The following is a 25,357-nucleotide window of genomic DNA, read 5'->3' as shown; positions in this document are numbered from 1 at the left end:
TAAAGTCTCCGAGGAGGATTTGCTCTCCCTGTTCATTCTGGAGGGCATTCCTGACTGCGGTGAGCTGCTCAGGGATTTCTTCGATGGTGTGAGATTCCGGCGGGGGGTTATAGGCGACATGTAATACCACTTCTTTCTCTTCCTCGCCGATACCCACCTTCAAGCCTACCGAGACCAGGTATGGCTTGACTGTGATCACCCGTAATCTCTCCGCTAGGTATTTATACTATTTTTATATCTATTCTCTTATAATATTTTTACTTATATATTACGGCCGTTTTATAAGAAAAGACGTTATTCTTAACGATCTATATCTCTTAATTAGAATACTTTACTTATAGTTAATAGTAAAAGAAATATAGAAGAGATCGTAGAACAGTCTATTAATAATAATATTAATTAACGTCGTTATTTATATATTTACTACGAGTTAAGTCTTAATAAGTAAAGATCTTCTTAATAGACTTTTAGTAAAGACGATCTCGTTAACTAAGTTCATCTACTTACGTTTATTATTCTCGTTATTAATATAATCTATAATATCTTAAAAGATACGCTTCTTCTTAGTACTCTCTTAAAGTATTCTCTTTCTTTTAAGATTAATCTCCGTATCGATCTATATTCTTTAATATAAGCTATTTAATAGCCTTATTCTTCTCTTTCTACGTCTTATTCGACTAAAACTTAATAGAATATAACTCGCTTTAATCTATATAAATAGTATATTAAATTATAAAGTTAAACTAAATCTTCTATATAACATTAGTGTCACGAATCGTTCCTTCGAAAAGTCACGTGTTCGATCAGAGTTCACTGACGTGCGGAAGAAGAGGCTTCGATGCGTATGCTAGAGTAAGGGTGTCTGTATTCAGAACGAAAACTATTGATGAAATGTATCACCTAGTTTGTGAACGAAGTTGACTACGAAGGAAAGACTACGAAAGGTGGACGAAGCCCACGACTATATAGACATAGGAAACTCGTAGTGTCCCTTCCTGCTCTGTCTGCTCCTGATGCTCTGTCGGAGCAGCAGAGCAAACAGATCACTTTCCAGGAGTCACGTGACGTCGTGGTCCTGCGCTCACGTGCCCTGTCCCGGTATACCTGCCTCATCCCTTTCACCTGTCAGGCGGTAGGCAAGTATGCCAATATCTTGATCCTGACAATTAGCTCTCTTAAAATACTCGTCTCTCTATCTCTATAGTCTATTAATTTTAAGCTTTTTTCTAGAATCACTACTAATCTCTATTAAGATCTTATTTATAAATATAAATATCGTATTCTTTTAAAGCTTATATAACGTCTAGATCGAGAAGCGAAGATAATAATTAATATAAATTATTAAGAGCGTAGAAATAAGAGATTAGACGACTTATATAATAGTCTATAAATTTTTAGAATCTTAATACTATTTAGCAACTTATTCGAGAATTATATAACTTAGTTTTACGCCGCTCTATATCTAATAAAGATAAGTAATCTTAGTAAGATTAAGAGTATTATACTTAAGAATAAGCTAATGTATTTATTAAGACTTTTATAAATTCTTCTTTATATAAGGCGTATAACTAGTATACTTCTTAATATTAATAGTAGCTAGAATATCTCGAAACTTAGTTAGCGAGAATATACGATTAATAGCGCGTTACTATATCTAATAGTAGGTTCTAGGCTCTAGCTCGAGTTTACTAGTAATTTAGGTAAAGATAAGAGCAGAGAGAAAGAAGCGGAGAGTAATAACGATAACGCGTAGTTATAAAGGCACCTCTTTACTACGAGGAGGTATTTTAATCTCGTACGGCGGCGACGACGATAGTAATAATAGTAATAACAGTAATACTAATAACAGTAATACTAATATCTTCTATATTAGACCCACTATAACGCGAATAAACGCCTATAATTAGTCGATAGGCCCTATCTCCACCTATAGGGGCTGATTGGACTTTGAATAAATCTCTGAACATGGCCTCGTACTGTCCTAATAGACACTACCCCGTACAGAGCACAACAGACCAGGGGTCCATGCATATCACCTATGCACTCCGTACTTATGTATCCGTACTCCGTACCTATGTACTTACATGTACCCCTGCGGTTGCATGCATGGCTAGGCTAGGCTAATAGGCTAGATGACCTACAATTTCCCTCTGGCCAGAAACTTGAGCGGCACGTCGACATGTCTCGCGCGAAGATATTCGGCGCAGTTCTTACCCAGGAAATCCACACTGGCAGTACTCGTGGCACCACGATCGAGGAGATTCCGGAACAAGAAATGCACGGCGCGCAGATTCGGCAGCTCGAAGCGCTCGATCTCAACCCTGGGCACGCACTCCTTGCCGAGGAGCAGCTTGACCATGTCGACCGACAGCAAGGTCCTCAGCCACGCGTACTCGTCGGCGTGCCTCACCCAGAACCCGCAATTACAGTCGGAGCCCTTGTCGCCGGAACGGGCGTGGACGACCGATCCCAGCGGGGCACGCTGCGTCGGGCCGAACTTGGCCAGGTCGATGGGCAGCGCGGTCGAGGGCTGGCTAGGCTGGCGCTCGGGAAACACGTGGGTGAGCGTCGGGGGTGGGATCGCGGTGTCTTTGCCGTCGAGATGCACGACGTGTTCGACTTCCGACTGCGGGAGCAGCGAGACGTAATACTCAAAGAACGGCTTGGGGATGCCGAGGCGAAAGTCCAGATGGAACGTCCCACCCGGGTACGACTGCATGACGTTGTCCATGATGGGCCTCAGAAACCTCTGCGGCGCAATGTCGGCAGACTGCCGGGCTTGCACGAATACGCGAAGCACGGCCGTCGCAGCGTTCTGGCTGTCTGCGTCGACGGCCGGCGCGCCCAGCACACTGAAGGACAGAAGGGAGAACTTGTCCGAATACGGCTGCAGCGACTTGCGCAGCTGCGCTTCCGTCATGCGCGCCTTTGCTGCCACGTCGAGCCCCGTGATGAAGTACATGGCCTCTGCCTGGAAGCCGCCACGAGCAGTGAGCCCGACTTTGGTGGTAGGCGGCGGCGGGAGTGCCTGGACGCCATGGACAGCGACCCGGTCCGGACCGAGCGGTTCGAACCAGATCTGATCCAGCACGGCTGTCACGTCAGAATTGAAGTACCATGGTCCCTGGATCTCGTAGAGCAGCTGCGCCGAGCAAGTGTCGACTGTGACTGCGCCGCCGGAGCCCTTTTGCTTGGTGATGACCACCTGGCCCTCCTTGGAGATCTCGGCGATCGGGTATCCAATGTCGACCCAGCCCGCGGCTGTCGTTTCGATCGACTTGAACCCGCTGAAGTTGCCGCCTGTGACATAGCAGCTGCATTCGATGAGGTGACCGGCGATGAAGGCGTTCGCGAGCTCCGTCAATTGCGACCGCTGCCACCGATGAAACCAGAAAGCAGCGCCGATCACGGGAGACGCGTCGGCGACACGCCCACAGATGACGATCTGTGCGCCCTGAGAAAGTGCTTCGGCGATTCCAAGGCCTCCAAGATATGCCTGTGCGTAGATGGGTTTGAACTGCCAGCCAGCCAGAACTTCGCCAGTGTAAATGTTTTTGAACGGGGAAGTTCCCGCTTGCAGTGCGGCGTTGATGGCCGGGAGCACCTCATCTCCAGATATCCAGGCCACTTTGATACCTAGCTTCTTCCTCCTGATCATATCGTTGACGACATTGTACAGGGTCTCCGTATCGGTGTTGCCGGCGTTCGCAACCACCTTGATGCCGTACTTGGCGATATCCTCCAAGGCTGGCTCAAGCGCTTCCAGGAACGGCGCCTCATAGGCCGGGCCCGCACCCACAAAGGGTGTGCCATGGTCCGCAGCCAGGGATTTGTTGTCCACCTTTCTGGCCGCTCCGATGGTCATATTGACCTCGGACATGTAGTCTGAGATGATCACGTCCACAGGATCGCTTGGATATGCTCTGGCAAAGGCTGCCAGGGCATGGCGGCGGTCTGACACAGAGCCAGACGCGCCTAAAAAGTCAGTCTGGTACTAGATACAAAGGAGGAGTGACCTGCCTGCAATCCGAATTGGTCTCGAGGCCATGACAATAGTAGTACCAGTGGTGATGGCAGCGGCTGCGGAGGGCGATGTCTGAAATTGCTTCAGTATGTCGTTGTCGACAAGACTAGACCTGGACAGACCGGATTGGAGGCTTGTCAGCCTTAAAAAGCAGGAAGCCCTACATCTTGGAGCGAAGGGCGCTTCTTGACCGCTCGTAGTGAAACAATACTTCTCCAGGCTGAACTGAGAAGCGTTGGAGAAGTTGTTGAAGATCCCGAGGTCTGGAAATGCTTGGCACGAGGAGATGGGCAGCCGAGCCGGGCCAGGGGCATGAAACGCAGTCCGCACCCGGCCGGTTCATGTCTGATCTGGGTCTACAAGCAGGATAGTGCTGGGGGAGGTGATGATGGGATCTCAGGTCACAATCAGAAACAACCGAGGCTGTGGTGGCACTGGCGATCATTGGACACGGACATTGTTTCATCAGGCCATCAAGGAACGAAATGCGCGTCAGATCAGACCAGATCACATCACATCATATCGTGCTCATATCAGCTTCATTCAATATCCATTGTGTGTGTTCGTATGCTTGGTCTGTCACACTCCGGCTGTCTCTGGACATGGTGGCACCACCATGTAAGCATCCCTAGCTGAAAGACTCTCTTGACGTTGTAGTCCACGTGGGACAGAAAGAAAGCCACCGGCGCCAATTTGAACCTTGCCCTTGCCTGGGTTGCCGGTTGCCACGATCCGTCCATGCTCCTGTTCCATGCCGTTACTGCTTTCAAGCACATGCTGATCTCATTGGTATCGTCACGTTCAACCAAAAAAGCGAATGCTATGATTGTGTTGTACACAGCCGACAGACCATTCCCGCAATAATGGTAAGGGTCATCGCGCGATGGAAATGAAAGAACTTTTGTTGGACAAACATCCTCCCATACCGACGGTGACGCTAAAGTTAGATTGCGTTGCTTTCAATCACATAAGAAAACGCCTGCTGTGCCGACATGCCCGGAATTTCACTGTCGCCGAGTCAGTAATCGCGGCCTCATCCAACAGGGGTCGCACCAACCTTCATCGGCGCATAGCTGCCGTATGAGTGGGCGGGAGGCATGCCCATGGCCGGGTAGATCGGTGGAGGAGGCGCTGGGCGGTAGGGAGTGCCAGCGGGACCGGAATTGTTCTGGCTTCGTCCCCAACTCAAACGAACGCGCGAGTTCCCAATAGGATAGCCCTGCATCTGATTGATCGCCATTTCCGCAGCATGGCGTTGGACAAACTGAACAAACCCGCAGCCTTTGCCCGGGGGGATCTTCACATAGGTGATCTCTCCAAACCCCTGGAAAAACGAACGCAGCTCGTCCTCTGTGACATAGCCAGACAACCCTCCAACAAAGACAGTGGTATTGTTCGGGTCGGTGAACTGGTTCATGGGTTGGGGGCTCTGCTGCTGTTGTCCGTAATACGGCATTGGCGGCCCTCCCATCGGTGGGTATGCCATGGGACCTGGAATGCCCATGTTGGCACCACCTCCCATTGGCAATCCCTTGTTCTTAGGAGTGGCAGTGGAGATGCGCATCGGGCGGTTGCCACAGTAGACACCCTGCATCTCGGTCAGAGCACGCTGCTGGTCACTCTCGTCGGAGAAGCGGACGAATCCGTAACCGCGCGACATGCCAGAAAGAGGATCGGTCATGATCTTGGCTGACTTGCAAGAGGGGAAACGGCTCTGGAAGAGGGAGACAAGAACGTATTCGTTGACCTCGGGGCCCAGGTCACCGACGAAGATGGAGTACTCGGGACCACGGTCGTCTCGTCGATCGGCCAGGCCACCACCCGTAGCCCAGTTGAGTTTAAAAGGCCGGGTGGAGTTGGGCATGGGCTGACCGCTGAGCTGAAGCGCCTTGGCAGCTGCCTGAGGAGAAGAAAAGTCGACAAAGCAATAACCAGCGTTGCTACTATCATGAGTTCAGAGACGTGAATGAGAGGACCACTCTAACCACTTACCCAGAAAATTTGTCGCGAATCATCTTGACACTGACTTGTTCACCCATTTGGAACCACAGGTTGCGGACAAAGTTCTCGTCGATCCAGGGTTCAAGCTCACCCATCCTGCCGATCTATGTCAGGTGCAACACAAACAAACGAATGCGATCTTGACTCACCAGAGAGTGGTCTTCTGGTCGCCTCCTGGACCGCCCTGAGGCGCTCCATTCCCGTCTGGGCTTTGGAAGGCAAGTTGCTGCTGCCCAGAAGGGTCGGTTGGCTGGCCTGGAGCAGCGCCGTCTTGAGGTGGAGGAACTTGACCCGGCACACCCTCCTGCTGAGGGTTCGGGAATTGGCCGTACTCGAAAGACATACTGAGTGACAGATTACGAGAAGAACGGGCTTGCAAAGCTTAGGTACAACTCTGATGGGATGGTCAGACTCTTGTCACAGTCGCAATGATGGGAGAAATCTCTTTGCAGGCCAATGTCATGCTTTTCTCTTGTAGGGGCACTGAAACGTACCGAAGATCAGGTGGAGAAAATTCCTGTCACAAGTGACTCGCCGTGGAGGAAGAAGTGAATGATTATGACAACTTTGCACCTCGAAGACTCGACCAACTTTTCGCAGCGAAAGAATATTCGAATGGCGCAGTCTTCAAAAGCTGGCAAGGAGCAATGATAGTAAAGGAGTTCGGAGAATCGAATGGGTTATTCAAGTCTGCAAGAACAGAATGTCAGCGCAGGTGATTCACTTTCAGAAAGGTTCGGGCATGTGATAGAGAGCGCTCCTGGCACTGAATGACTGGAGCTCAAAGCTGTGCCAGGCTGTCCCGCCGCATATCTCTTAACTGGACCTCATCGGCCCCCGAAGATGTGTTTATTTTCCCCTTGCATGCGAGCCAGATGTAGGTTGGATTGGCCGGTTTCCCGTCGCATGTGGCCACACTCGACTTCTTCCCCCGATGCCTCCGTAGGTGGTGAAACCCCTCGTGTGTATTCGCAGCAGGCACAACAGTCCCCCTCTTGGTTTTGCGCGGGGGCTTGCAGGTGTTGGGTGGGCGTGGAAGAGTTTTCGCACATACCGGATCAAATGCGCAGTGGTTAGATGACAGCCAAGGCTACAGATCAGACCGCAAACTCGAGCAACTCCGAGAAGCAGGCGCCAATGGAAGTAAAGCAGGAAAGCAAGTAGCACTGCAAGACTAAGAGGACGCGCAGACAACAAGCGAGGTCACAATATGGGCAGGGTGGTGAGCGGGAGAAAGAAGAGAAGAGGAAGAGGAGGGATGGGGCGGGAGAGTGGGCGAGCAGCACTATTAGTGAGGTAAGGCAGCTCCGTAAGGTTTTTGGGTATGGAGAAGAGGGCGCGGAGCAGGCCTGGCAGCCAAAAGGCGCAGGATGAGAGAGGGCCTTGTCGCTAGACTCTGCTCCTAGACTGCTAGACTGCTAGACTCCTAGACTCTTCCTCCTAAACGCGGCAGCAAGGGCACGACAGGCACACACACAGACACGGCAAGCAAGACAGACGCCGCATGGTGATTCGATGGACGAGCGGGTTTGCTGGAGTCGCGGTGGCCCTGAGCTCCTCTAGGTGGGATGGAGACTACGACGACAGCTGCATAGACAGCGATCAGACAGACACACCAGCTGCGACTGCGCCAGCGACGCTCTATTCAACCGCCGTCCACCTGTAAGGTTCGTGCCATGCCCAATAGTCCTGCCCATCATCGATCATTACGGACTGCCGTGCCAGGGATGGGACGGGGTGAAAAGATAGAGTTGGGAGTAGAAGTGGTCGCAGTGAGATGGGCTTGGGCGCAGGCAAAACTTACCTAGGCATCATCGATAGCTGCAAGCTGCAACAACTGTCGTCAACTACTCCGTACACCATCTCGAAGCTATTCTCGCTCCTCACATTCGTTCGAGTCCCTCCCACGCGTCTCTTTGTTCAATCAACATTGTAGAGTACGTACAGAGGAGACCGCATCCGATGTTTGCACACGCGAACCGAACTATCACCCCTCCCTTTCCGATCGGCAGCACTGCACTAACGAAAGCCTCCCGCCGGTTGCCTGTCGTTCTTCCAGCCTCTCTAGAGACACGATGCTCAGCTCGCATTTGATGTCACCATCCTCCAGGCCCTCAAGACGGTCCAGTCACAAACAACAAAACAATTGCCCGAGGGATCTAAATGTTTCAAGTCCGCAGAAGAACACGATACACGTGCCTTCTCGACCATATATACTCAATGGTGTCTACGTACATATAAGCTCCTCTTGGATAAAGACTGCTGGACGCACGAGCCGGCTTTGGAGGAGGGCAACAGATAGGCCGCAGGCGCCCGGAGCAACGTCTGCGGAAGACACCCACCGGCTTCTTCGATGCAGGGCAGTGTCTGCACCTCCAATGCCCCCTGATTGACTTGGCAAGACGCATGTTTAGCTTCCTGACGATTGATTGTCTGACAGCTGTCGTTCCGTTTTGAGCATCCCTTGAGTTCCACGATCATAACAAGAACACCAACTACCACTGGCTGCGTGGAATGCAAGTAGAAAGATAGACAAGCCAATCACTGATGGAACCCCGGCTGGTGTGATGACCTGCATAGCCGGGCAGGCATATCCATCCGCATCAACCACATCTTCCAATGAGTTGATCGAGCTGCCGCGGCCTCGCCTATCTCGCGAACCCCTTGTTGCCCTCTAAGAACACAAACAGAAAATCCCACCGATCGACCATGTGAAAGCCGAGTAAACGACCGCTCATGTACAAATGCATTCGGGAATCAAGAGGACCTTTGGGATCAGGCATGTCATGGTCGGGCAGATGCTGATTGCGTAGACTGCAGCACGGTTTCACCATTGCGGCCCAAAGGGGACGCGGAAACATCAGCCGAGCCATCATTCCTCGTGTGGCATGGATTTACGGTGGGTCGAATTCCAGCTGAGATGGGCGCGCTTGACTCGCAATGGACAGTCGCATGGCCTGAAGAGTCACCCTAGACTGGTCCGAGCTTCCTGCCACAGATACACACAAAGCCCGATAGGAGCCTCGCGCCGTTTGTCCAGAGTACGGCTCCGGGTTGGAATTCTGGGCATTTCCTTGCAACACAATGGACGAAATGGCGAGGTGATCTGAGCTGACCTGACTTGCCACTTTACCCCAGTTCTTTTCCATCTTTGCTGGATCCAAAGTGCTGGGATAGAATGCAAGTCATCCTCCACTGCATCCCAGATCGAGATCGGTCTTTTTGTGCTTAGCGCGCACCCCAATGTGGCCGACTGCGTCGGTGGCTTGTCCCCCCTGAGCGCGCTTTTAGCTCTTCAGCCGACGCGTCTCATCCATGCCTATGCCTTCGGATCTTGGGTGACCGTATCGAGGGGTTGGCGGATACGATGAAGAGGCAGCAGATGGGAGTTGGCCAGACCTGGACATGGCCACAGGAGGCAGATGAATGAAAGAGACTACTACTTTCCAGAGATGTCTGCCAGAAAGGCGCGAAAATCACATCAATCTACGTTGTATTAGGGGGGTCCTGGCAGTAAATCGTGCGATGGAACGGCAACGCTTGTTCGTTGCAGTTGCTTGTTTGTCTTCATTTGTATTTGCTATCCGCGTGCTCTGCATACCGTATGTATGCCTTCATTGCTCGGCAAAAACTTGCATTCCCACGACTCTGCCATAAGCATCCAGCTGTCGCAATGCTCCGAGGAGTACGGAGTACGTGAGCCATGTCGCTCAGAAACCCTAGAATCATCGCTACAAACTCCTTCCCATCGATCTGATGCAGGCTATGAATGTCGTAGTTTTCGCCTGACGCCTGACTGCCTCGCTTTGTCGCTTTGATCGAATTGGCCTCATGAATATCAACCTCCCGCTTGCACGCCCGTGATCAATGGACTACCACATAATCAACAACCCATCCCCGATCGATCGTCTCTTCGTATGAGTGGCTCTGATTTCCGCTTCCACGCAATACTATCTTATGTTGTGAAGAAGTCCGCTCTCAGTCGTCTTGAAACCTCGCCTCGTTGGATTGATGCCGTTCACCCCACACCTGGACCACCCTGAATTCGTCTTTGGGGATCTCGCTGTCTTGCTGGACGTCTTTGTGTTTGCCAGTCTGCCAGTTTGCGAGCGTCGGAGAAAACAGGCTTGAAGAACAGGGGGCTGGAAGATATGTCTCACGTCTTGCTTTGCAATGCAAGATCGAAAAGCATTAAAAAAAAACAGAACGTGCGTGAATCCGGAGCCATGCCGATATGAAAAGAAGAGAGGACTCAGAAGCAAAAGGAGCGACTTGTCTGTCGACTCGACCTCGATGTCGCCTGTGCAATGTGCTGATGAAAAGAGCCGTGTCGAACCAGCAACAGAATGCCGCCCTTCTTTTTTTTGGTGATAGGAGTACTTTTATGAATTTTTTTTCAGTGGTGTTTTCGATACTTTTGGATGTGTTTGATGAACTTCGAAGATGAGGCGGTCGGTAAGTTGTTCGTGTGAAGTGAGAGGAGAAGAAGAGTCTTGGTGATGCATCTGTGACAATCTGCATACCTAGTATGGCGGGCGCGGAATGCTCTGATCCAAGCCGAAGCTGCTTCAGATTCCATTAGAAAAGTCCGGTATGTTGCGATCGGCAGGCTGCCAGCACGTCTCGCGGGTGAGGTAGCGCACGTCGACAAATCTCTTGTTCTTGGTTCCGATCTTCTTCAAGCAGGCCTCCTCCACAAAACCGAAAGACTCGAGCCACTCCTTCAACCAGACAGTGTAGTCATCTTCGCGATCGTCAATCTTGGCTTCCTTGGAAAAATCTTTGTTTTTCGGCGACAACGATTCAGGCTCTTTGTCGTCCCCATGCCTATTTGTCGTGTCCCAGGTCCGGCCATGTGCAGTCTGCACGGGTTGACTCATACGGTAAACCTGTCCGGGCGTGAACGGTTTGTTGAACGAACGGACTTGGAATATGACTTTGTGAAGATCGCGCCCGCCTCCGCATGAGTACATGTGCTGAGCCTCGGGCGCCACATGGAAGTTGTAGCCACCCTTTCGCATATAACCACGGTCAGTTGCGTCGAGAAGTGTATCCATCAGACACCGTCCGACACCCTGCTTGCGGAACTCTGGAGCGACATATATCTCGATTTCGGCTGTGATGGCTTCGATGTAGTCGCACGCAGACCAGTCGGTAGCAGCGGCCCAGCCAACGACGTTTTCATCCTTGACTACCGCGTTGTAGTTAGGATCGATGTTATGGATTGGGTGGGCTGGGTTGACTCGACGAGGTGGTGGCTTGTCGCGAGCGTTTTTTCGGTTGCGTTCCACAGCCACAATGACTGGCAGACGAGCAGACACGGATGTATCATGGCGAGATTCCATGTCATGTTCAGTGATTTCCGTCAGTTCGCTCGGTCGGATACCGTTGGAAATATGCCAGTTGTATATTCTGGCCATGCCGGCAAAATCCGATCTGACCGCGGGGCGGAGGTAGATGTTCGATTTGACAGGAGCGACTGCAGGAGCTGGCTCGACCGGCTCCGGATCTGCTGCGGCAGCATCTTCTTGCTGCTGCGCCAACACTCGAGCTTCAGCTTCCTTCTTGCTACGTTCCAGGTGTAACATCCGCCTATCGATGAACATCTGAGCTGTCTCGTCCCTGAACTCGCGGCTGCAAGAATCTCTGGGATCGAGCTGGGTGCGAGCCTCGAAGTCAGCCGGGGGTGGTGTCGGGTGTATCATGACTTCTCCATGTTGTCTGAGTGGGTAATTTGCTTTGCTATTGGGGTCGACGATCGTGTCTCTTGACACAAAACCAATACCATCAGGGTGGTTGTCGGGGTTGCGAACCAAATCGGCGGGGAGTATTCCAAACTCAATGTTTGGCGAGTTTTGTTCTTTGGCTGTCTTTGCCGATGCGCTTACACTCTGCATTGTGCGCACTGTGGTTTCACCGAGCCAGCTGTCAAAGCCACTGAGGTACTCGGGAGTGTTGTTGTAGAAACGTGGCCGATACTCCCAATCAAGAGGCGGTGGCTGCATGTTGCCATCCCAGCCGCGAAGGCTCGACTCGCCAACGACTGGCTCTCGGCTCCGAACGAGTCTGCCAAACCCTCCCCCCATTGGTCTGATAGAGTCGTCGTCGCTCAGCTCCTCAGATCCTTCGGCATTGCTGTCTGGCTTGATGCTGGGTGCTTTTATCTCTGCAGCAGTGGCCCACCGACGACGGCCTGACTTGGATGGAACAACCGGAACAGTGATATCAGTGGTACCTTCTACATAAGGTTTGGAAGTAGTACCACCGTCGTCATTGGGTTGATGCCAAGAATGACGAACATCTCGTTTCCGTTCTTGAGATTGAAGGGCTTTCTTTTCAGCGGGAGCCACACGTCCCTGTTGTGATTCACGGATGCCTAAATTGGGGTCGTGCGGCAACAAAGCGTTTGCCCCTCTCGGCAATGGTTCACTATGGTCGACTTCTCCTGGCGGCAGTGGTTTTCGAAGCAAGTCGAGGACATTGAGACCAGTGGTGATGGGCTCACCTTTGGCCTTGCGTCGCATCCGAAGACCGACCTCACGAGTGCCAGCCAGCTGAAGTCGGGCAATTACCTGTTCAGGAGTTTCACCCGCCCTCTTCAGCGTTTCATATGTGGCAGGTGGTGATTTTGCGCCGCTCATTCTCTTTCCTTCAGGACGTGAGGCAACGTGGTTGTATGAATTGGTTCCTGGTTCGGGATCAAGACGCTGCTGCTTGTCAGAAACATTGTTCTGTGCGAAGCTCGAAGCTGAAGGTGGGAATCTTTGGCCATTTGCCACAGGAACTTTCTTCTGAGTAGGAGTACTTGTGTGAGGGTTGTGGTCTGTGACGTTGTGTTCAGAGATGTTCTGTTGGGATTCTGGGCCTCTACAACTGGGATTGACTTCTTTGAGGCTGGGTTCAGGTGCGGTTTTCGTGTCGTGAACAGACTGGGGACCACTTTGTGCAAGACCAGGTGGATTGCTCGGATTGTGGGCTGGATCACGTCCCTGACTTGAGTGACTTGCTTTTGGATGTCCGTAGGCAAACTTGTTGAATTTAGGCAGCTTGTAGCCTGTCGGGGTAGTGGCGCTTGTGACATCTTGACTTGATGTGGACAAGCCTGGCGCGGGGTTGTGCGAAGTGCTCTTCACAATTCCGGCTTCGTTTGAGGCTCGCGATGAAGCTCCCGCTCTGTGATCTGGTGCTGGATGCTTGTGAATCTCGTTTGGAGTTGCCGATTCACTCCGCACCGAGTGCCCAGCTGCCGATTTCGACTGTTGATGTGGCTGTCCTCGAGGTTTCAAGATCCAACCAGGATGAGCTGGTGGAGTTGGAGGTCGAGGTGACTGCTGACAATTTCCGGAAGATCCGTCAGTCTTTGATTTAACCACAGGCCATCCGTAGGCCTTTGGGTTAAAGACAGGCATGTTGGCAGCTGTGGATGATTGTGACTGTGAGAAACAAAGTGTCAGAACGCGGCCGCGAAATAAATAGACGACGAGTCTTCACCTCTCGCGAGCAATTTCTGGAGTGACCTCTTGGCAGCACACTGACACTGTCACCGTCATGTGAAGACCATTTCCGTGAAACTGAAGAAGATAATCCCGAGGAGGAATGTCGCCAATCTGAGCGGCTTTGATCCATGGTGATTGGAGAAGACTTTAGGCTGCAGGTTTGTCCTCAGGCACGACGACCTATGTATGTGCTTATGTAGCTGGCTGTGGTGACCAACTGACGGGATAAAGGTCTCAATCAAGACTTTTTATGAGACAGATCCCCGGCGGGCGATGGAGGACACTAGAAGACTTTGTCTCGGCTTCCATGGTACAATGCTGGTGAACCAGCGGGAACAACGCCCAACAACCAATCGATTGGGCGGATCTCTCACAAAGTTCATGAACATCAAGCGGGGCAACGGTCAAGGAGCGGCAACGATAATGATAGAGTGAATGAGAGATGAGTTCAGGTGCAAGGGCGAGGACCTTTCACAAGGTCCTTTACGCCCTTGATGAGTCTGAGGTCTCTCCTGCAACCTTGAGCCGGATGCCTGACGTTGATTTCCCATATTGGATCTTGACACCCGCCGCTTTATACCATTACTACATCCTGCCTAGCGTGGGAGGTTAGCGCCTTGCTTTGTCCATTCACATGCAGTGCCAGGGTGCGCGAGAAAACAAACAAGACATGTTGCTATTTACAGACGAACTTGTGAGAGCACAGATTGATCGGTGCAAGGGCTCCCCCGAATCCGAATGGCGGAATCTCAGCATATTGCACCGCCTTGAGCCTTGAACCTCCCAGACGGTCCGAGAGCCTTGTGCTCGTGCTCGATGCTTCCACACCAGCCAGCACCTGAACCACCTTAAGCCCGGCATGCTTTCTATCCTCCGCAAGGCCCGGTTGAAGGACAAGGAGATGCGTGTTCTGATGCTGTAGGACGGGGCACTTGCCATTGCTGCCCTTCAGACCCACTGATTGCAGCTGCAGAGGACTTGATAGTGCCGGCAAAACCACCATAGTCAAGAAGATCATGAACGAAGATGTCAACACTGTTAGTCCGACACTGGGCTTTATCATTAAGACGATCAATTTTCGTGGGTGAGGCGGACCATCAAGGACGCGCACCCAGCATCACTAAGGGATCATTCTGCAGGTACAAGCTCAATATTTGGGATGTTGGTGGTCAAAAGACAATTAGGTCATATTGGCGCAACTATTTTGAGAAAACTGATGCTTTGATTTGGGTGGTGGATGGCACCGATCGTCTGCGAATCGACGACTGCAAGGCCGAGCTCAAAGGGCTGCTGGTGGAAGAGGTATGTCGAATGCAATGTGGTCAACGGTCTTGCTGCTGACACCGTCAAGCGTCTGGCTGGCGCAAGTCTGCTGGTCTTTCTCAACAAGATCGATGTGAACGGGTGCATGAGCGTGGAAGAGGTGACACGGGCTCTGGAACTGGACAGGATCCTGACCCATCATTGGGTTGTTGTCCCTTGTAGCGCCATGACAGGGGAGAATCTAGAGAAAGGGTTGGACTGGGTGGTGCAGGATGCGAAGGACCGACTCTTTCTCTACTAAGACATGAGATAGAAGAGGAAGCAAGGAACAGGACAATTTACTCTCTACCCCCGTACTCCGCTAGGTGCTTTGTACATAGGTAGGTGTTTGAGGATGCGAAACAAGCGCCGTGTAAAGAAGCTACATGGGTCCCTGGCGACACACAGGCCGCAAAGTGACCATAGACGAGCTCGGCGGCAGAGCGCCAACAGGCGGCCTGAAGGCCACAAGACCGGCCCTACCGCTTAAACGCAGTCCCTGGAGAAGACGAGGCGTAGATTTCAAGAAAGACAAACAACACTATTCAATTCTTCAAAGGGGGGGGGCGCAGTTGAGGTTGGAAGATTCTCAACTCAGCTGCCCTTCGGAAAGACGCGCCCGCCCGGCTTTGCCTCTCGCAACCGGCAAATCCACATCAACAACAACAACAAGAAGCCTCCGAGCAAACCCAACAAAAACACCCACACAACAACCCCGAATCCCTGTTGTGCCACTCCCACGCAAAGCTCCCTGTAGCTTCGGTCGCAAAAGTTGTGATCAAATCCTTGCTCTATTTTGCAGTCGAGCGCTGGCCGTTCCTTCACCCCCTCGAATGATCGACTGCCCCGAGCAATGACTGCGCCATAGACGATTAATTCACTTCTCATGCCAATTTTCCGCGATCGGACACTGCACCCTCACCACATCAACCATGAACGCGTCCAATGATGGCTCGGAGTCGGTGGACCAGTTTCTGGCTCGCATTGCCAGCCTGAACTCGAAACAGGGGCTTGAAGAGGCAGAACGGTCTAGAAAGATGGAGGAAGAAATGTTGCAGGCTAGGCGGGAGAGACAAGCAAGAAGGGCTGGTGCGTTGGCTGATCTGGGATCTGTTAAGAAGTGTTCATACGACTCTAACTATGATAGAACGTGCGCGCTCACTCTCCCCGTCCAAAACCGGACCTACGCCGTCGCTCCGACCTGGAAAAGACATTCCCAAGCATACTCAAGGGATTGAACCTCCTGTCACTCTTGCATCTCCTCTTAAATCTCAAACACTAGGCCGGTCCGGCTCGATATCCCCCAAACTAAGTCGACCTACTGTCTCCGACCTCGACTTTTCAAGGCCCTTGCCCCCTTCGCCGCTCAATGACGAGCCCTCGGTGCCCGGCCCTCCTCCGAATGCAACAGCTCTATCTAGAAGCGGGACTCTGTCTTGGAACCAAAGACCATCGCCCAGAGGTGTTGGCTCAATACGACCACGGCCACAGTCTGTTGCCTCGATTCCCGACTTCAATGCAACCTTGGACACAAGTAAACAGAAAGGGGCAGAAGAGATATCAAGGAAAGACATTGCAGAATCGTTGGGGGCAAAAGATCCATCATGGTTCCGCCAGACATCAGATCGAGGGGCAGGGTCGGCGGCCTACCGCAGGGGTGAAAGTGAGGCAGAGATGTCCGGCTTCACAGCTCGGAGCATGAGGCTTCCAGGCCTGTCCAGGGACCCAGCTCCAGCTGACGAACATGAGAGGGTAGAGACAGGTAGAACAACACCGTCAGCGTCGTCCACGAAACACACATTATCTTCGACGTCTGACCAGCCACCCGCGCCCAACCTCGAATCCTCGGGGAGACCTCGCCCGGTCTCGTTGGTGTCAGAAACCCCTTCCAAGTCTGTGGCTCTGGAACTACCGACCTTCAAACCACTGGATCTCAGTCTCTCACTGGAACCAGATGCGATCGGTCTGTGGCGAACCTCTAGCGTCTTATCATCGGCCGGACGACCTCCGTCTCCGACCAAGGGTTTGGGTGGGTTCGTGCAGAGTGCAATGATGAAGAGGTCAGATAGTGTGAATAAGAGGTGGAGTGTACAAGCAAGTGCTGGACTGAAGCGCGGAGACTCTGTAGCCGCCGCATCTAGGCCTGCACACCTCTCTGGCCCGTCCGAGTACAGCCCTGGACATAGTCGCAGCTCGTCCAAAGATACAAGAGGGGTCCGGGATGGATACTCGTCTCCTTTGTCAGGCTCTAGGCCTGTTTCGAGCCACGGTGCAGAACCAGTCCCTTTCGCCAAAGGTCGCCCTTTCCCGCAACTACAGGACGAGTCAGCGCCTTCGCCCAAAATTCAAACGGAGGTTGAACAGCGTGGCCGTTCAGAGACACTGGAGTCTGTCGAGCGGCAACGCACCATGCGGAAAACAACGCCACCCCCGCCAGAATCACCTTTAGGTCGCAGTCCGTCTAAAACCATGGACCCTCGCCGTTGGAGCCCGACAAAAGCCAGCTGGCTGGAAAGTGCATTGAACAAGCCCGACTCGCCCAAATTTACTCCCGCCAAAGTCGAAACGCCTGCTTGGAGACTAAGTATGCAGCGCTCAAAGCTAGACGAACAATCCCGATCGTCTGACCCTGCCGGTGTCGCTAGCCCAAAGCCTGCTCTGGCGCTGAAGCCGGTCAGTTCGCCACCATTGAGTTCGTCCGAGACAAAGGATGGTAAACCTTTTGAAACGGATCTCGCAAAGCCAGCACCTGGGAAGGCTAGCCCGCAGAAAACCGCTCTGAAACCAGACTTGCCTCTGGCCGATATACCCGTGCACCCGACGAAGGAAGCTACCCTCAAAAAGGAAGAGAAGCCTGTGGTCCCGTCTAAGCGCAACATCACACCTGTGCAATTGAAGTCATCCTCGAACGGTCAAACCGAACCCGAGGATTTAGTTTCTACCGGGCAAATCAAGACGACAGAAGCCAATGCAAGGTCTCAAAAAACCGCCGACGATGGCCCAAAATCAGAGACCAAGCCCCCAGTTGTGAAGTCAAAGCCCCAGACCCCTCCCAAAACCGACTTCAGAGCCAACCTTAGACCCCGTCAAGCACCATCGGCTGCAGGCAATGATACGGAGCCTGAATTCAAGGCGGTGTTTGGCAAATTGAAACGGACCCAAACTCAGCATTATGTGGCGCCCGATTTACTCAAAGACAACATCACAAAGGGGAAGGCAGCTTTAAATACCACAGGAGGCCCGCAGAAAACTAAACATGTCGATGAACTCAAAGAGAGTATTTTGCAGAAAAAAGAGGCTATGAAGGCTTCCGGTAGCACCACGAGCAAGCGACCTGACTCCACGGACAATCAGACCGAATCTGCCCGGCCTGTTCCAGAAGCATTGGCGCGTCGGATGACATTGCACAAAACAGGCCCCTCAAGGGACAAGGTGCAACTAACGGCCTCTTCTGACGATACTGGGAAGTCAGGGCCACCTGCACGAGGATCTCAGGTCCGGCTCGAAAAACCTGTCTTGCCAAAGAAGGACAGCTCCTTACCTTTACAACGCCCTGCTGTTGATGCAGAAAAGCCCCAACCAACCGGCCTTAACAAATCGGAGGTCATTCCTGCCGTAGTATCCCCAAGCAAGCTTGCGTCAACATCTCACAAGGTTGAAGTTCGCCCAACCACGGCCTTGTCCCCTAGAGAACCTGTTTCGGATCCTATCACGGCGGCAAGCTCCAAAGTGACAGTTCCAGAGAACAGTAAGATTGCGGCTCGGCTCAATCCGGCGCTCGCAGGTCTTCTTACACGCACCGGGAGTCCTAGGTTGCCGGGAGATTCGTCGTCGATGGAAAGAGGCCAAGGGATAGTCCGGGAGACTCAGCAGACTCACCATCAAGATGTCGGCGGCGAGTCTGCCGAACTGACCCACATGACAAAGGCACGAGCAAAAGGCCCAAAGAGGCGAGCACCCAAGTCGAGCACTTCGAAAGAGCCATCTAAGAAGGAAGTTGCTGCGCCAGGGCTAGCAACGTCAGAGGTGGCCTCAAAGCCGCCTTCTGCAGCACCGCAGCCTTCACTGGAGACCAGACCAGCAGCTCCTAACAATCTGCCATTGCGTCCTCTTCGTGGCGCCGCAACTTGGGCGGGGTCAGACGCAAAGACAGATGGCAAGACGGAAAAGAAGCCAGCGGTGATCACCCGAGAATCGTCTCCGGCCGTTCCAACATCCAAGTCGCAAGCGCCACAGGTAACGCCTACTGGAAGATATGATGCTGGGTCCGTTAAGATATCAGACCCCGCACATGAATTGGATTCAAGCACCAGAGCCAAGCCGCCCGTCGCCAACAAGTCGGCAGAACTTCGAAAAGTGTCGAATACGGCTGGCGCCCCTAAGCCGAGCGAGAAAGCAAGTCCGGCCAAATCGTCTACTCCTAAGAGGTTTGACGTTCTGACCGATCGTCCTACCTTGGTCTCATCTCCTCCTGAATCGGATGGTGAAAGAAAAGTCGGGTCAATGGGCCCCTCGGTTCCCTCTGCTTTGCCATTGACCCCAAGCAAGTCCAAACTCAACACGCCAAAACCGTCTAAGCCTTTGCCTCATCCTTCAGCGAAATCAAACCCGGCCACTCCCTCGAGTAAGATCAGTGGACTTGGTCTCAAATTTGAGTCTGCTTCGAAGAATCCCGCCACTATGCCTGAACTCACACCGCCACCCGAGCCAGATGTTGTTAGTCCTTCTCGAATGGCTGTGTCTTCCAGCGTGAACCCGTCACCAACGAAACCGAACTTCGCGCTAATCCGTCAGCTCGAGGGCTTCTTTGGTGTCTTACCACAAGCGAGAGAAAAGGCGGATTTTGACACTCACGGCTTCCTATCTTCTCAACACAATGGTGCGGAGAAGACCAAAACTTTGAGTAATCAGATCTGGGAGGTGACGGGCGACGGTAAAAGAATCGCGATGCCACCCCAACAGGAGCACATTCTGTTTGAGGATTGCATGTACTTGTGTGTGCACTCGATGCAATCATCCAACGGCTCGAAAGTCGTGGAGGTGTATCTGTGGTGTGGGGATGAAGTGCCAGCGGCGGCCATTGAGGATGCGCAGCTATTTTGCAGGAAGGTCGCCCGTGACAACAGCTCGAGGCTGCAGGTGGTAAGACAAGGCAAAGAGAGCTCCGAGTTCTTCCAGGCACTGGGCGGCATTGTCATTATCCGCCGAAACAAATCCTCGGCCTTGTACATGCTTTGCGGAAGACGACACCTTGGCCATGTGGCGTTCGATGAGGTCGATCTGATCCCTACTAGCCTATGCTCTGGTCTACCTTTCTTGATTTCTGCCAGATTTGGAAAGCTCTACCTCTGGAAAGGGGCTGGCAGTGATCCAGAAGATGTCGGATGCGCTAGATTGATTGGCATGGATTTAGGCCTGACCGGAGAAATCGAGGAGATCTCGGAGGGCGAGGAGCCTCCGAGTTTCTGGGAGTCATTCCCTTCCGGGACAGTGAGACGTGCAGCGGGACAAGGACACAAGACTGCAGGACAGTTCCGTGGGCGTCCTTCGAAGTTATACCGGGTGGAGCATGACCGGCCCAAGTCATCCGGAGGATTCTGGGGACTGCGGGCATCGTCGCCGCCGAAGCAATCACCTAAAGCGTTGGTCGAGGAGATTGTACCATTCACGCAGAATGACCTCGACGCCAACCACATCCACATCCTGGATAGCTACGGCGAGGTCGACGTGTAAGTTCACTCCACTCATTCAGACTGTGGTGCGCGGCGATACTGACACTGCTCTCGTTTAGGCTCGTGGGTGCGTCCGCCAAAAAGCCTGCCGAATTTGTCACCGCGGTCCAGATTGCCCAGGAGATGGCCGTTCTGTCGCCTTCGGTGCAAGACCGGCCTGCGCTGCCTTCTTGTTTTGTCGTCCTAGGTGATCCTCCTCCGCACGTCAAAGCTGTCTTCCGGAAGTGGACTCCGCAACGAACCAGCCCTTCGCCAGGAGCAGGAGCGTCGTATGTACGAGTGCAAGAAGTAATGCAGGAACTAGGGATGACATTGTGAACGGCCTGGAGCTTTCTTGTTCTCTTGTATATATCTTCGCTTACCAGATTTTATGGAAAAGTTTACGCAGGGAGCGGGGGGCTTTATCGAAGGAGATGGACTGGTGTTGCCAACACATGGAGGATGATGTGTGCTGCTTGTTCCGCAGGACGTGACATGATCTTGCGACGGAGCTATGTACACAATCAAGCCATAAGATGACTTCAAGTGACTTTCACTGTGCTTACCGTAAGGATATGTCCCATGTCCCAGTTCCTCCGAGGCGGTTGAGGTTGAGGTGTCGTTGAATCGCAGCCAATGAGGAGGCCTGCTGACATAATGCAGCCTCGGCTGAGCGCATCATGATTTTCGTGCCGGTTCAAAGATTCAGGCAGGGCTTCAGCCATCGTCTACTTTCGCCATCGCCGTCGCCATCGCTTTTACCTGACAGAGACGCTCGAACAATGCATTGACCTCGAGGTTAAAGCCATACAATCCCAGCAACATGGACTGGGCCGCCTCTAAGCTCTCGCGCCCGAAACCGAACCCCGCGCCCTTGTCCTCCGGTCCTGGCCCCAGCGCCCACATTCATCTCGATGCCAAACTGCAACGCGAACTAGCTCGCCTGGACGACTCGATCCCCTTCAATCCCGTAGCCCGCCATTTGCATCACACGTGGGCGCAGACCTTCTTCTCTCGCCCGGAACTCTACTTCCAGCCGTCGTCGGTGCCGGAGCTGCAGAAGATCGTGACCCTCGCGCGAAGGTGCCGCAAACGGCTGTGCGTCACGGGTTTCGGACATTCGCCTTCTGATCTGACCTGTACGTCGTCGTGGCTGGTCAACCTCGACAACCTGGCCGAAGTGCTCGAGTTTGACGTCGACCACACTCCCGGCCTCGTTCGGTTCCAAGCCGGCCTCTCGTTGCATAATCTCAACCTTGCGCTGGCCAAGCATGGCTACACGCTGCCCAACCTCGGCTCCATCGACGTGCAGTCTGTCGCCGGTGTCATCTCGACCGGCACCCATGGCTCCAGTCTGAAGCACGGCTTGGTCTCGGAATCCATTACCTCGCTCACGGTCCTGCTGTCCAACTCGCAACTCGTGACGTGTTCGGCGACCAAGAACCCGCAACTCTTCCGGGCGGCTCTGCTTTCGCTCGGCTCTCTGGGAATCATTGTGGAAATCACCCTGCAAGCCGTGCCGGACTTCAACGTCGCCTGGTCGCAGTCTCTCCAAACCCTCTCGTCCGTGCTGGAGTCGTGGGATACCGACCTCTGGACGCAGAAGGAATTCACTCGCGTCTGGTGGCTGCCGTACTTGGGCCGGGCGGTGGTCTGGCGCGGGTCCAAGACCGACTCCCCGCCGCGGGCGCCCAACAGCAGCTTCTACGGCGGGGCTTTTGGCTACTACGTCTACCACAATCTGCTGTACCTGTCCAACACGTTCCCGCGCATTCTGCCATGGATCGAATGGTTTGTGTTTGGCATGCAGTACGGCTTCAAGCCGGGCTCCTTCATCACGTCGGCCGTTCAACCCGCCCGCGAGGGCCTGTTGATGGACTGCCTGTACTCGCAATTTGTCAACGAATGGGCGCTGCCGCTCTCCAAAGGGCCCGAGGCCATTGCCCGCCTGGCTGCCTGGATCAACCACGACGACGAGACCGCGCGGATCCCCATCTCCAGCAAAGGTGTCTGGGTGCACTGCCCGGTCGAAGTGCGCGTCACACATACCTCGCGCAACGTGCCCAACCCGTCCGGCGTGCGACCTTACCTTGACCCCACCGTTCCCGACGGGCCCACGCTCTACCTCAACGCGACGCTGTACCGACCGTACGGTCGCGACCCGCCCTGTCACGAGCGCTACTACCAGGCCTTCGAGTACCTGATGCAGGAACTCGGCGGGCGGCCGCATTGGGCCAAGAACTTTGCGTACACGACCAGCGCGCAGTTCGGCGCCATGTACGGCCAAGACATGATCGACTTCCTCCAGGTCCGCGACGAGAGTGACCCAGACGGCATGTTCTTGGGTGAATGGCACAGGAGGACTCTCCCGCTCAACGTCGGTGCCGGTGCCGGTACCCAGGACAGCGAGGGCCAGGCCAAGGCGAAGACCAAGTTCCCCTTGATGGAGGAAGAAGTGCGTCGGTCGAAGAAAGGTCTCGGCTGGGGATTTGGAGACGGATTACTCTGGCAGGGTCGACAAGTCAGCGGGCCAAGTGCGGGAGATGGAGACGACGATGACGAGGGTGATTTGTCCGACGAGAACTCCAAGGCTGGCGACGCTACGCCCAGTCCTCCTGCCACCACGACCAGTGAGGAGTCGTTCGACTATATGGCCAAAGGGGAAGCCAGTGTGTATGCCGAGAGGGATGGTTGATGGCCAAAGGGGATGCCAGTGGTAATGCCGAAAGGGATGGTGGATGGCTAAATGGGAGGCCAGTGTCTATGCCGAGAGGGATGGTTGAGCTGACTTGTTAGCCGATTGACTGGCTGCACAGGCTGAGGTTGAGATGGTCGGGAAGGAGGAGGAGGGAGGAGAGAGGAGGGAGGATGGAGGGAGTGAAAGAATGAAGAATGAAGGATGAAGGATGAATGTCGTTGATGGATGAACAGGGTGATCTGATTGATCCTGACCCATCAACCTCTCTCGACGCACGTTTGATGCCTGTCTACGTTGCTCTGCCGTCTACGCTCTGTAACGCTTTACGCTATACTTGACGCCGTCTCTGTCGAGTGCGTCACTCTACCGCCTACCGTATGTTGCTACTGTCTACCTAAAGGTTATGGAGATCCTCTACGTAGTGGCATTAGTAGTGGCATAGAGGGGATCTTATGTTAATGTTATGTTGCTCTTAGTTAGTACGGATACAAGGAGTATAGTGAGACTAGTTCTAATACTAGTCCTAATTAAGATTAGCTTTTCTCTACTAGTAGGCACTAGGCCGACTTGGGGAAGATTCACGTCCTAAGTACTAACGCAGTATGGAGTGCAGTCAAGCAAGTATAACTAACGTGAATGAATCACTGCCATCACTGCAATCAAGACAATAACTACAATAACTGCCATCACCGTCCTATACCAGGCAGGAATAGTTGGATCTGGTAAGCTTGAAATGATTGATGATGCTAAGGATGGTAAGAGTACCGCCTTGAGAGAGAGAGCATGTATGCCGAGAGAAGCAAACAAAGGCACAAAGCCACTACTGCGTGCTTTCACTGCTTGATCCTTCGCTTGCCCATCAAGCTGCAAGCGGCAGTGAATCCACTCTACCTTTTACCTCCTACTCTCTACTACCTACTCTCTACCATCTACTCTCTACCATCTACTTTCTACCCTCTACACCTGACAGTCCACAATTGCCAGCTCAAGGATTAGTCTCGACCATTGTTCTGCATCCTACAATCGCTTACATCCCAGCAAAACCATGGCCGATTCAGCATCAACGTCAAGCTTATCCTCATCCTCATCCTCAACGCCCGAGTCGAATCCGAACCCTCCCACCCTTCTCACTCTCCCCGTCGAGATCCGACTGCGGATCTATCAATTTGTGTTTGGCGGTAAGATATCACTCGATTTTCATGAGTACCATAAATTGCACGGAGCAGTAATAGCATATTGGACCAGATCCCTCGGTCTTCTGAGAGTGTGCAAGAAAATCAACGAAGAGGCCCAGCCGGTTGCGGATTCGTGCCCAATTCATATTTACCAGGCTGGGAGAGGCATGTTTCCATCTGCCGGTTTCTTTTCCGAGATCCAGCATCGCGTTCAGAGTGCTACCTTCGGCATGCACTCCATAGCCTGCTGCTGGAAATCTGGACTCCAATTGCTTGGGCTATTTCCGTCTGTAAAACTGCTCAACCTCGACAAGGACTTGGGGTCCCGCGTCTGGTGGCCGACACGCTTTCGCTGGGAGATAAGCATGCCTGAGTCAAGCTTCATTCCGATACTAGACTCCGGCGTCAGCGTTGTCTCTGACAAGTATGATGCTCTTTTCAGCCTAGTTGGTCCAACTCACATTGACAAGGCAGAGTTGTGCAGACAATGTCTGCAACATTCTGATCTCACCATTCGTCTTCTATGCAATATCAGACTACAAACAGATCTCCACATGGGTGGTGTTGCCAACCCAGTTGTGGCACAAGCCGTAAGTTTCCCCTCCTGCTCAGATTGTGCGGTTACAGCTAGCTAACAAACTCTCAGGATATCGTATGGAACCAGGGTGAGATGAAATTGACCAATATCAAAGACTGTAGAAATGACAAGACACCGGTGGGAGATCCGGTGGGCACCACATTATTCGACCCTTTTAGAGAATGAACATGGATTTCCATCTCCAGTGGAGGCTTTTCAGTCGACAGAATCGGTCAGATAAAGATCCAAGACACCTGAGGTGGCGACGTGCTGCCCATACGGAGTTTGGACAAGATTAGAAAGAAAGGCAGACAAATTAGCAGGAGGAATGAAAGGAAGGAAGAGAGGGAAGAGAGGGAAGAGAGGGAAGAGA

The 25,357-nt window shown here is 52.8% G+C and overlaps 6 protein-coding genes across 6 annotated transcripts; 3 read left to right on the top strand and 3 right to left on the bottom strand.

The window, feature by feature from the left end:
- Positions 1 to 2,137: 2,137 nt before the first annotated feature.
- A1O3_00868 (uncharacterized protein) lies at positions 2,138 to 4,048 on the bottom strand (the record flags this gene model as incomplete). Its single annotated transcript, XM_007731018.1, has 2 exons — positions 2,138 to 3,975; positions 4,003 to 4,048. The coding sequence occupies 2 exons, from the start codon at positions 4,046 to 4,048 to the stop codon at positions 2,138 to 2,140; spliced, it is 1,884 nt and encodes a 627-aa protein (XP_007729208.1).
- Positions 4,049 to 5,057: 1,009 nt separating this feature from the next.
- On the bottom strand, positions 5,058 to 6,368 carry A1O3_00867 (uncharacterized protein; the record flags this gene model as incomplete). The annotated part of the gene is made up of 3 exons (XM_007731017.1): positions 5,058 to 5,967; positions 6,017 to 6,121; positions 6,175 to 6,368. The coding sequence occupies 3 exons, from the start codon at positions 6,366 to 6,368 to the stop codon at positions 5,058 to 5,060; spliced, it is 1,209 nt and encodes a 402-aa protein (XP_007729207.1).
- A 4,225-nt stretch (positions 6,369 to 10,593) lies between these two features.
- Positions 10,594 to 13,434, bottom strand: A1O3_00866 (uncharacterized protein; the record flags this gene model as incomplete). Its single annotated transcript, XM_007731016.1, has 1 exon — positions 10,594 to 13,434. The coding sequence occupies one exon, from the start codon at positions 13,432 to 13,434 to the stop codon at positions 10,594 to 10,596; it is 2,841 nt and encodes a 946-aa protein (XP_007729206.1).
- A 946-nt stretch (positions 13,435 to 14,380) lies between these two features.
- A1O3_00865 (ADP-ribosylation factor-like protein 2) lies at positions 14,381 to 15,085 on the top strand (the record flags this gene model as incomplete). The annotated part of the gene is made up of 4 exons (XM_007731015.1): positions 14,381 to 14,439; positions 14,495 to 14,605; positions 14,661 to 14,823; positions 14,873 to 15,085. 4 exons carry the CDS (start codon positions 14,381 to 14,383, stop codon positions 15,083 to 15,085), a joined length of 546 nt encoding a protein of 181 aa, XP_007729205.1.
- A 670-nt stretch (positions 15,086 to 15,755) lies between these two features.
- On the top strand, positions 15,756 to 20,873 carry A1O3_00864 (uncharacterized protein; the record flags this gene model as incomplete). Its single annotated transcript, XM_007731014.1, has 3 exons — positions 15,756 to 15,912; positions 15,971 to 20,552; positions 20,615 to 20,873. 3 exons carry the CDS (start codon positions 15,756 to 15,758, stop codon positions 20,871 to 20,873), a joined length of 4,998 nt encoding a protein of 1,665 aa, XP_007729204.1.
- Positions 20,874 to 21,357: 484 nt separating this feature from the next.
- On the top strand, positions 21,358 to 23,229 carry A1O3_00863 (D-arabinono-1,4-lactone oxidase; the record flags this gene model as incomplete). Its single annotated transcript, XM_007731013.1, has 1 exon — positions 21,358 to 23,229. The coding sequence occupies one exon, from the start codon at positions 21,358 to 21,360 to the stop codon at positions 23,227 to 23,229; it is 1,872 nt and encodes a 623-aa protein (XP_007729203.1).
- Positions 23,230 to 25,357: the final 2,128 nt, after the last annotated feature.

This window comes from Capronia epimyces (genome assembly GCF_000585565.1).
Source record: "Capronia epimyces CBS 606.96 chromosome Unknown aczIQ-supercont1.1, whole genome shotgun sequence".
Classification (NCBI taxonomy): Eukaryota; Fungi; Ascomycota; class Eurotiomycetes; order Chaetothyriales; family Herpotrichiellaceae; genus Capronia; species Capronia epimyces.
The sequence above is the reverse complement of the archived record's forward strand: the minus strand, read 5'-3'. Positions and strand labels throughout refer to the sequence as shown.